General features: G+C 42.4%; 1 protein-coding gene across 1 annotated transcript in view; it reads left to right on the top strand.

Annotated features, from left to right (window-relative positions):
* The first annotated feature begins 2,796 nt into the window (after positions 1-2,796).
* The window catches only part of LOC107704460 (protocadherin Fat 4-like), a 105,372-nt gene continuing 96,044 nt past the window's right edge, over positions 2,797-12,124 (top strand). Inside the window, exon 1 of the mRNA XM_016507388.1 lies at positions 2,797-8,026. Coding sequence (XP_016362874.1) covers positions 2,921-8,026 — 5,106 coding nt within the window. The 5' untranslated portion in view covers positions 2,797-2,920. The remainder of the gene's footprint in view (positions 8,027-12,124) is intronic.

Raw genomic sequence — 12,124 nt, 5'->3', positions numbered from 1 at the left:
TGATAAAAATAAATAAATAATATTCTAACAATAATATATTATTATTATAATCACGTTTCAGAACAAATAAGTTCCAAAACAAACTATTTGTCTAAATAAATAAATATAGTTTTCATAATAAATAAAGAAATAAATGAATAAGTAGATGAAAACAAATAAACAAGTAAATAAAATAGTTTTCATAAATACTAATAATTATTATATTCTAATAATATATTATTATTATATCATAATATTTCAGAATAAACAAATAAGTAAATAAAATCAATAAATTAAAATTCAAACAATTTGTCTAAATAAATAAATAAATATAGTTTTCAGAATAAATAAAGAAATAAATGAATAAGTAAATGGAAAACAAATATACAAGTAAATAAAATAGTTTTCATAAATAAATAAGAAATAAATCAGTTTTCATAATGAGATCCTGTCATTAAAATCCTATTGCTGGCTTTTCAGCAAAATCAGTATAAACATTTATGCAGCACAAATCATTAAAAAACAATGTATTTGATTATAGCATAAATACTGATTTAATATATCTTACATCTATCCACATTCCCTTGCATAATTTGTCTATAGCACATCTGTACATACGATACTGTTTACTGTCTCTTTGTCTATTGCGTATTGTTTTTTACATATTTATTTTCACTTATTTTTATTTTGTCATCAGTGTCTTGTCACTTGTCAGCCTGTCTGTGCACTGGAAGCTTCTGTCACCAAGACGTGTGTGTGTAAGCACTCTTGGCATTAAAGCTCTTTCTGGTTCTGATTCTGAATGCATAAAACATGGCATCTTAATACAATGTGCATAACGTGACAGTTATTAACCTGAAAACACAGTTCAACCTTCAGTTCAGCATAGTGTGTATTATTCTGTTCCCTTATGACATTATATTACTGTTTTATGTTGGACGACAGACAAAAATTAATTTAATATATCACAGTTTTGAACTAGATGTTTGAAACCAACATAGAAAACTTATGTGACAACTAGCCCCGGAAAGAAAGACAGAAGGACATTTCTTTCAGCGTGTTTGCATGAGTGGTTAGTTCTTCCCAAAGCGGCCTAATTTCTTATTTTAAATCAATTAAAAGTCTTCCGGAGGCGCTTGTGTACTCGTTTGTTCCTGAAGTAGGTCAGTGGAGCATCAATGCTGCATTAATGCGCTAAAATTAGCCTCATCAGACCCAGCAGAACAAACATCAATGCATCGGGCCCAATTAAAAGATCAGCACACACAGAATAACGATAGGGGACTGAACACACAGAGATTAGTGTTAGGAGGCTGAGAGACTGCAGATAATCAGCTTTACCGAAGCCTGTCTGACCAACCGATACAGACGACACATCAGCGTCTGCTCTCCTGAAAAATGGGGCATGTGAAGAGGAAGGCTTATTTAACTAATAAAGCTATTTTTTTTAATTATAGAAGTACTTTATATGACCGCTAGATAGCGCTACGCACTTGTGAATATGCATCTACGCTTTCAGTGATAAACTGTTGCATCTGAAATTGTTAATAAACTAATAAAACTCAAGACACTTCCCTACAGAGCATGAGAAACTTCAGACACACTGCAGTTACATAAATAAATAAATAAATATTTTCTTTCTCTTATATAAGCTTTTCTTTCTCAGTATTTTGTCTTATTTTTCAGTAAAATATTTAAACATTCCTAAATCAAGATTTACTTAACAAATGATACAGGAGGAGATATAAAGTCTTGTTTTCTGTAAAAACTTATTAAAATTAAGTAACAGATATCTGCCAGTAGGGTTGGAAAAATAATCGTGTTTTGCATTTGAATTAATTTTTCTGATCGCACTGAAATTTTGTTTTTTTTTTCGTTTTAAGTATAAACTCACATTATTTTATTTTATTTTATTCGGAAAACAAATATGTTAAATCACTTGGTTCTCAAGCAAATGCATCTCGATTTAAAAAATGTTTAAATATTTTGGACTGTAAAACAAGTCAAATATTATTATTATTTTAAAATAATTTTTAAATTGCGTGATTTAACTCTAATCTGAAAAACAGAAAGACCATTTAAAATCTGTAGACAAAACACACTTCTTTTTATTTCAACAAACTGGGCACACAGAAACGTTCTTACTAATATCAACACACAATTACTGTGATACATTTCACGCAACATTCACAAATATGCTGAAAAAAAATACATAAATGCATTCAAACACGTATGATGAGTGGAAAAAGGAGGCAGGAATGTAAATGAGCGGCTGGTGTTATTGTGGGCACATAACGGTACATTCAATACCTGGAGCGCTGCTCTGTTATAATATTCAGGCTACGCGATGATTGACATCCGCTTCATCCAATCAGCACCCGAGTCGATGACTTTACAATAGAACTGGGAGCCAGAGAGGGGCGGGGTCAGGCACAGACAGCCAATGGCAGGACAGGAGGGCGGGAGCTTTCTCAACTCGGGCTTTTGTTCTCTGTCGGGGCAGTAAAGTGAAGTTTGGGCACCGTTATTCCGCGGGACATCCCGTATCAGAATCACAGGGATAACATTAGAGCTGCTTTATTTCCTTGAGGAAAAACTCTCTCCGGAGGATTTAATCGCAGCGAGCTTTCCTTTTCCTCACAATGGAAACTCCATCATCATCATCATCATAAGAAGAAGAACGCGAAGTTTTGCTGGGTGAATTCTGACAGGATTTTACAGCGAATGAACCCTTTCTCCTCCCTAAAACGGGTTTTTAAGGGTATCCCCGCGGATCTACAACTCTTTAGGAACTCTTTAGCGGAACTTTACCTCAAGTTTCTTTGAAACGGCAAGCGCGCTTTGGATACATTTCCTTTGATCGCCGCTTTTTTTGGATACAATGTTGCAAATCTGAGGTGAATGTATCAGGCTCGGAAAAACCCTGACTGCATCTGTGATCATGGCGCTCTCAGGTAGATCTCTAGACACTTTGCACCTCATTTTATTCGTTTTATGGACTTTATCGCGCTACTCTTTATCCAGTCAAGTTCGGCAGGAGTTTGAGGTTCTGGAGGAGCAGCCGGTGGGCACATATGTGGGCACCATCGACACCAAACCCTCTTTCACGTACAGATTCAGCGAACACCACAAACTTTTTTCCATCAACGCCACGACGGGCGTCATCTACACGTCCTCCGTGATCGACAGAGAAGTTCTGCCTAGTAACATCATTAATGTGGTGGTTCTGTCCAGTCAGCCCACTTACCCCACCGAGGTGCGCATCGTGGTTTTGGATATTAACGACAACGCGCCGGTGTTTCCTGACGCGTCCATCGTGGTGTCGTTCAAAGAAGACGCGAGCAGCGGGCGTCAGGTGATTCTGGACACCGCGACGGACGCGGACATCGGGAGTAACGGAGTGGATCACACCACCTACCGAATCGTCAGCGGGAACGATCAGCGAAAGTTTCGCTTGGATATCACCGTCAACCCGAGCGGAGAGGGCGCGTTTCTGCACTTGGTCTCCACTGGAGGGCTGGACAGAGAATTAACCCCCTTCTATCAGCTCCTCATCCAAGTGGAAGACAAAGGAGAGCCCAAAAAGTTTGGGTTTCTGCAGGTAAACGTCACCATTCAGGATATAAACGACAACCCACCTGCTTTTGACCAGGATCATTACCAGACCAGTGTGTTCGAGGACACTGCAATTGGCTCTAGTGTTTTGCAGATAACAGCCACAGATCTGGACGAGGGTGCAAATGCTGATATAACATATATTTTAGATGAAGGAACTCCTTTTCAGATTGACCCTAAGGCTGGGACTGTTATTATAAAGGAGGGGTTGGATTATGAGACAAAGAAAGAGTATTCCCTCACTATCCATGCAGTAGACAACGGCGTCCCCTCTCTCTCAGGCAGGTCAGAAGCGACTATAAAACTGCTTGATGTGAATGACAACGACCCCGTTGTTAAATTTCGATACTTCCCTACCACATCCAAATTCGCTTCGGTGGATGAGAATGCACAGGTGGGCACCGTAGTGGCTCTTTTGACCGTTTCCGATTCAGATTCATCCACGGCTAATGGTAATATTTCCGTTTCTATACTTGGCGGAAACGAACAGAGACACTTTGAAGTTCACAGTTCACCCGTCCCCAACCTGAGTCTAATCAGAGTAGCCAGTGTACTCGACCGAGAGCGAATCTCCTCCTACAACCTCACCGTTTCAGTGTCAGATAACGGCAGACCCGTTGCTCGCTCGTCTTTTGCCAGTCTGGTTATATTTGTGAACGATATTAACGACCATCCGCCCATATTTCAGGAAGCCGTGTATAGAGTAGACATCAGCGAGGACATTCCTAAAGGCAGCTACATTAAAGGTGTCTCAGCCACAGATGGAGACTCCGGGCAGAACGCCAATCTCCGCTACTCGCTGGTGTCTGGAAACAGTTTGGGCTGGTTTGCCATCAGTGAGAACAGCGGTTTGGTTACCAGCGCAGCAGAGCTCGATAGGGAAATAGCTTCTCAAATAGTGCTGAATATCAGTGCCAAAGACCAAGGCCTGCAGCCGAAATTCTCCTACACCAAATTGATAGTGAATATCACCGACGTTAACGACCAGGTCCCCACTTTCACTCAAAGCACGTATCACATTTCCTTAGTCGAGCATTCGCCGGCCGGCTCCGAGCTTGTGGTGCTCTCTGCAACAGATTCGGATCTTGGTTCCAATGGCACGGTCCGATTCTCATTTGACTCTGAAACCCCCGTGAGTGTTCAGAATAAGTTCAGGTTGGATGCAATATCGGGCCGGCTGAGTACAGCCACAGAGTTAGACAGAGAAGAAGAGAGCTCCTATCTGCTGCACATCAAAGCTACAGATGCAGGCACGCCCCCCCTTTACTCCATCTGCAAAGTCAATATCACACTGAAGGACGTTAATGATAACAGCCCAGTGTTTTACCCCGTGCAGTATTTTGCCAATATCAAAGAAAACGAGCCCTCGGGCTCATTTGTGACTAGTGTAACAGCTTCCGACCCTGACCTTGGCCGCAACGGCACTGTAAAATATGCCATCACTGCTGGTGACTCTTACAAGTTTCACATCAATAGCAACTCTGGTAAAATCACGACTCTAGTGCCACTCGACAGAGAGGAGAAAACCTCTTATCAGCTGCAGGTCACTGCGACAGACGGAGGTGGATTGCGCTCGCACACACAGGCTATAGTCACTGTCACTGTTGTAGACATGCAAGATAACCCGCCCGTGTTCAGTCAGAAAGAGTACAGCTTTGTTATGTTTGAGAATGTAGCCATTGACACCATTATTGGCACCGTGTTGGCCACCACAGTAGATCTAAACACAAATATCACTTATTTGATCGCATCAGGGGACCAGCGCGGTCTGTTTGCTATCAAAGGCCGCACAGGGCAGATCACAGCTTCGGGGCTGATAGACAGAGAAGAGCAGGCGTTTTACCAGCTCAGGGTGATTGCTAGGGGTGGGGAGGTTACGGGGGAAGCGTTAGTTAATATCACAGTGAAGGATTTGAATGATAATGCCCCTCATTTCATTCACAATGTCGAGCATGTCAGCGCTGTGGAGAACTGGGCCACCGGTCACCATATATTCCAGGCTAAAGCTTCGGATCCTGATGAGGGGACCAATGGCATGGTCGTGTACAACCTCAAACAGAACCCCAAAGGTTTGTTTCACATCCACGAAAGACATGGATTGATCACCCTCACTGGCCCCCTAGAAGTCACCACCAGCTCCTACCAGGTGGAGGTCGTGGCCTCTGACCTAGGTGTCCCTCAGCGCACCTCCAGCCTCATTCTCACCATCAGCGTGTACGACGTAAACGACAACGCGCCAGTTTTTGACCAGCTCTCCTATGAAGTCACCATTCTGGAATCCAAGCCAGTAAATAGTCGCTTTTTTAAGGTGGAGGCCAGCGATAAAGACTCCGGACTCAATGGGGAAATTGTGTATGACATCATTAGCGGTAACACAAATTACGCTTTTGGGATCTTCCCTGACGGGCAGTTGTATATTAAGGCAGATTTGGACAGAGAAGTACAAGATTGGTACAGTTTATTAGTGGTGGCCAAAGACAGAGCCGTCGAACCACTGAGCGCCAGTGTTAATGTGACGATTCTTCTCGACGATGTCAACGACAACCGTCCGCTTTTCAACAGCACAAATTATGTGTTCCACTTTGAGGAAGAGCAGGAGCGAGGCTCTTTTGTCGGGCTGGTTTATGCTGAGGATAAAGACTTTGGGGCGAACAGCGAGGTACGTTACTCCTTTGAAATGCCGCAGCCAAATTTCGAGCTGAACGCCATCACGGGTGTGTTGACCAGCACACTACAGCTCGACCGTGAATCTCTCATGAGACAGAGAGGTGCCGCGGTGTTCAGTTTCACAGTCATGTCCTCTGATCAGGGCCTTCCCAAGCCTCTCAAAGACCAGGCCAAAGTTCAAGTGTACATACAGGACATCAACGACAACCCACCGAAATTCACCAAAGACATTTACCAGGCCTCTATCTCAGAATCCGCCCAGAACATGACGCAGCTGCTCCGAGTCTCTGCCTCAGATGTAGATGAAAATAAAAACGGCCTTGTTCGCTACGACATCGTGGAGGGAAATGAGGATAAACAGTTCAGCATTGACAGCACTTCTGGTCAAGTTACTCTAGTGGGAAAACTAGACTACGAGACAACACCCTTTTACTCCCTCAAAATTATAACGGAGGACTCTGGGATTGTGCCTCTGTCATCCACATGTGTGTTGAGCATCAGTGTCCTAGATGATAATGATAACTCTCCGTCATTTCCCAAATCAACTCTCACAGTGGATGTGCTGGAGAACATGCGTATTGGAGAGCTGGTCGCCTCCGTAACCGCTACAGACTCTGACTCTGGATCCAACGCTGACATCACGTACAGCATCTCCGCCACAAACAACCACGGCACTTTCAGCATCAGTCCCAACACTGGCAGCATTTTCCTTGTCAAAAAACTGGATTATGAAACGCAGTCCTTGTACAAGCTCAACGTCACAGCCAAAGACAGCGGAAGGCCATCCAGGTCTTCCTCCATTCCGGTCATCATTCATGTGAGAGATTTTAATGACAACCCTCCTGTTTTTACACCAGGTGACATTTTTAAATCCATCCCTGAAAACCTCCCGCTCTCCACCTCCGTCATGACTATAACAGCTCACGACACGGATGCTGATATCAACGGCCAGCTGGAGTACTCCATCGTCATGCAGACTCCTAGAGGTGGTCATTTCCGCATCGACACCGCATATGGGGTGATATACACGAACAAGGAGATCGACAGAGAGTTCTCCAACCTTTTTGAGCTGACCATCAAAGCAACCGACCAGGCCGTGCCGGTCGAGTTCCGCCGTTTTGCTCTGAAAAACGTTACCATATGGGTGACGGACCAAAATGACAACATGCCATTATTTATCTCCCAGAACGCCCTAGTGGCTGAATCTAACATAGTGATCGGTTCCATTCTGACTACAGTAGTGGCTTTTGACCCCGACGAGGGTGCCAACGGAGAGGTGGAGTACGAACTCGTGAGGGGAGATTCGGATACATTTATCATGGATCGCTACAGTGGAGATATCAGACTCGCCTTTCAGCTCGTTCCCTCAAAGCTCATCTACAGTCTGACCGTGTCCGCTACGGATCACGGCACGGACCGCAAGACCTCAAGGACGGAGCTGACCATCATCCTTCAGGGTTCAGATGGCCCGGTCTTCTCCCAACCCAAATACATCACCATTCTAAAGGAGGGCCAACCGCCTGGAACCAACGTCATCTCTTTGGATGCCTCCAGTCCACGTGGCACCGGCACCAAGGTGGAGTTTTTTATTGTTTCAGTCCGGAGCGGTGGGAAGGCCGCAGGCCGGCTTTTCACCATTGGCCGCTACTCTGGGGTGATCCAGACAGCTGCAGAACTGGACAGGGAGCAAGGATCGGACCTCTACGTGATAGACGTGTACGCCATTGAAGCCGACGCCAGCCAGCCCAGAACGCAACATGCAGAGGTGAGTAATCGCTGTTTTGTTTTTTTTGGGTGGCGGGGGCTCAGTGATTTTGATGGCTCTTGCATATTGTGTGAAAGGAAATCTAAGGGAACATATTCTGAAACATGTGCTGAAGTCATTTGTGTGAATGTGGTGGAAAAACCTAAGCGAGAATATCCAAACTAAAGAGGGGGAAAAGAGTGTTGGATAACTGTACGTGCATTACCCCCCCCCCTGTTCTTCGATCTGGGTTGTATTAAGTATAAATTGCTTTGCACTTGAGAATGTGGGCTTTGTTTTTTGGCAGGCTAGCTGTATTGTTTCAGCTCGGAGAGAGCGCAGGCCTTAATCTCAGAGTGGAGCGCTCGCTGCTCGAGTTGCTCAGGCAGAGAGAGTGGAACCCTGGGTAAAATGTGCTGCTTTGTGTTCCTGCTGTGAGCGAACTAATCTCTCTTATCAGCAGTGACAAATTCTACAAATCAGATGCCCAGACAGCATGATTGCAGATATGAATAACACAAAACCACGGGATGGAATTGTTTGTTTCTTTCTTATTGTAATAGTTTTCTGGCCACGGAAAGGAAGGCTAAAAGGGAAATGAGCGGTGGAGATCCGTGTGTGGGTCTCAGATACCTGTTCCCCGCCGAGTAAGCAGGGGAATTAGCCGGGGTTTGAACGCCTCAAGCGATGTCAGATCAGGGTGGTCCATGAGACCCTGCTTTGTGCCACCAGCATTGCCTGAACAGGCAATAAGTGACCATTAAATTCAGCTGACCCTCTAAGTCTCAGTGAATAGAAATTTCCTTTCAGAGGGGGCTGAGCTGAGTAAGAGGAGGAATCTCTAAAAGTGAAACTTAATCCACACGTTGAGTTGGTACACTGCGACGCATCTGCGTTGCTCCCGCTAAACTCTCCCTCGAGGGATAGAGTTAAACTCTCGGCTGCAGGAACCAGATGAAATTCTACACTGGGCTTGTGGGTTTGTGTGCACAGGCCTCTGCTCAAATGAAAAACAAATGTGATTCTATATATGTGTGTGTTTTGGAAATTTAAACTGGAACTGAAAATGTTACATTATTACAGGCTTGATGATTCGCGTTTATAAAGTGGATTTTTTTTCCTCGTTCTTTGCTGCTGTGATGAAATGTGCTTTGTGTTAGAGTTTTGAAAATAGCTTCCCGAGAGGCGTTGCTCTCCATTCCGAGAGAAAGAGAGTGAGCGTAATTAAAGCCAAAACGGGGTGTCATCGCTTGTGTCAGATAACGGTGTGCTGAAGTAACTCATCTGAGGTTGTATGAAAGTGTCCATGTGACGTGAAGATCATACCATACAGCAGTGACAATGGAAGCAGATGTGTGTGACATTAGACCTGCTCAAACTCTGTGTGTATGTGTGTGTGTGTGTGTGTGTGTGTGTGTGTGAGTGTGAGTGTGAGTGTGTGTGTGTGTGTGTGTACCTACTTAGCCATATTTTGAGTTTTTTAGAAATGTAAAAATGCAGGAAGTTTTCTGTTAGGATTATGTTAGTGCATCTACAACTATGTGCATTAAACAACAGAAGTCTATGCAATGTTCCATTTGAATAGTCAAGTAAATGTGTGTGTGTTGGTGTGAATATTGGGCTTCACAGTTCCAATGCAAAATAACTTTTCTTAACAAGTACTACTCTTGTTTGCGATTAAAACATCTTTAAATTGAGAAATGTTACAAACTTAATGCAACACAATGCAGGTTGATGCTTAAAAGAAGAAAAAACAAATAAAACAAGATATGATGATATCGCATAAAAATGTTGCTTCCCAAGTAAATGTATTTGATTGTAAAAATGTTTGCATTTTTTACTGAAAAACATACTGATCATCTGATACGGAAATGTAATATATGACATATGCTGTCTTATATAATATTGCAAGGCCAAATATTCAGTAATTTTCAAATTTGTACATTCTCTGGGTAGATGAAGATGTTATAAGTTTATAACATACTGTATATAAAATCCCCATAGTAAAATTTGTATATGTACTTATGTTAATAATATCTATATGATGAATTTTTATATGGTATTATAAGTAGCAACCATATATATGTCATCAATATATATTTTATTGATATATGCAACTACAAAAAAAACATGTTTTTCTATTTTTTTTTTTTTAAATACATGTCTATCTTTTAAATTTACTTACATAAAATCAACATGTAGTGACGGGTTTTATATATGTTAATATATTTTATATATGTTAATATGATATTGTTCCAATTTCTGATAGGTTTCATGTTTGTTTTTACTTCATATGGTAATATATTTAATGTATGTGACCCTGGACCACAAAACCAGTCATAAGGGTCAATTTTTCGAAATTGAGATTTATACATCATCTGAAAGCTGAATAAATAAGCTTTCCATTGATGTATGGTTTGTTAGGATAGGACAATATTTGGCCGAGATACAACTATTTGAAAATCTGGAATCTGAGGGTGCAAAAAAATCTAAATATTGAGAAAATCATCTTTAAAGTTGTCCAAATTAAGTTCTTAGCAATGCATATTACTAATCAAAAATTAAGTTCTGATATATTTACGGTAGGAAATTTACAAAATATCTTCATGGAACATGGTCTTTCCTTAATATCCTAATGATTTTTGGCATAAAAGAGAAATGTATAATTTTGACCCATACAATGTATTGTTGGCTATTGCTACAAATATACCCCAGCGACTTAAGACTGCTTTTGTGCTCCAGGGTCACATATAGATATTTAATATATATGGATATATTTAATTTGCGTATGTGATAAACTTTGTAAAATCACGTCTCCCTTCACCTCAACTCTTCTTTTTATTATTATTTATTATTATTATATGTTAATCATTCAGTATGATTGGATATGGCTGTTGTTCTATCTATAGTAAAACCACAGGACTTTTCTGATGTTGTCTCTCTCTCTCGGTGACGTCTAACTCTTATTTCTGTCTGTCTGTTGCTGTAATGTGTGTGTGGTTTCTCTCATGTGACTGATTTAAGGCTGATTAGCCGTCTCTCTCTTCTTCCTCTTTACTCTCTTTCTCTCTTTTCTCGTTGAGCGGTGGGAGGATGAGGGTTTGGACCGATAGACACGCGTTCACATTCCTCTCTGAACCGTCTCTCTCTCTCTATAGCTCCCCCTCTTGGCTCAGTATCTGTGTGTAGGTCTCTACCTGAGCGTCACACCTGTGTCTGTGTGAACCCGGCAACAGCCTGAGCTTTTGTAGCTTATCAGAAACGCCTGGGAGTCGCTGTATGTGTTTGGGTTTGATGGGTGTATTTTGAGGGCAGGATTTTGGAGAGAAGGCGTGTGGTTAAAGTTAAACTGGCATCGCTTACAGCAGGCATCTAAAGTGGACATATGTACTGCAAAAAATAGTTTCAACACCACAATTTTTAGCAATGTTTGTGTGAAAAAACAGCAATATGGCAGAAGAGCTGCACCGTGTGTTCCTGTGAATGACTGTGAAGTAACTCTGTGCGAGGCATTCATGGGTTAAGGTTATCGGCGCGCTATTGTTTCTCGCTGTGAGGTTTGTTTACTCCGAACTGCAGCTGAAAGTGATTGGAGAAAGTGAATCACAGAAACCAGGCATGGATTGTGCTGCGCTGAAGGTGTGGAGAAAGTTTAAATGGACGCAGCTGATATGCTCCAGTTCACCTGCACACTATACCTCTCATTATTATGTTAGAGTTAGGATTTTCACAAAACACAAAACTGTGGTTGAACTCCTAACATGTCAGTCAGATAGTTAACAGTTTGGCTGAACAAGACTAAGTGAACGGACAACTAGTGCATTTTCTGACACACACACGCACGCACGCACGCACACGCTCACTCACACTCACACACACACTCGCCCTCACACACACACTTACACACTCACATTCACACTCACACTTACACACTCACACTCACACACACACTTACACACTCACACTCACACTCACGCTTACACACTCACACTCACACTCACACACACACTCACACACACACACACACACACACACACACACACACACACACACACACACACACACACTCACACACACACACACACACACACACACACACACACACACACACACACACAC

This window comes from Sinocyclocheilus anshuiensis, unplaced genomic scaffold, assembly GCF_001515605.1.
Source record: "Sinocyclocheilus anshuiensis isolate Anshui unplaced genomic scaffold, SAMN03320099.WGS_v1.1 scaffold1067, whole genome shotgun sequence".
Lineage (NCBI taxonomy): Eukaryota > Metazoa > Chordata > Actinopteri > Cypriniformes > Cyprinidae > Sinocyclocheilus > Sinocyclocheilus anshuiensis.
Note: the sequence above shows the minus strand (reverse complement) of the source record. Positions and strands in the feature narration are given on the sequence as shown.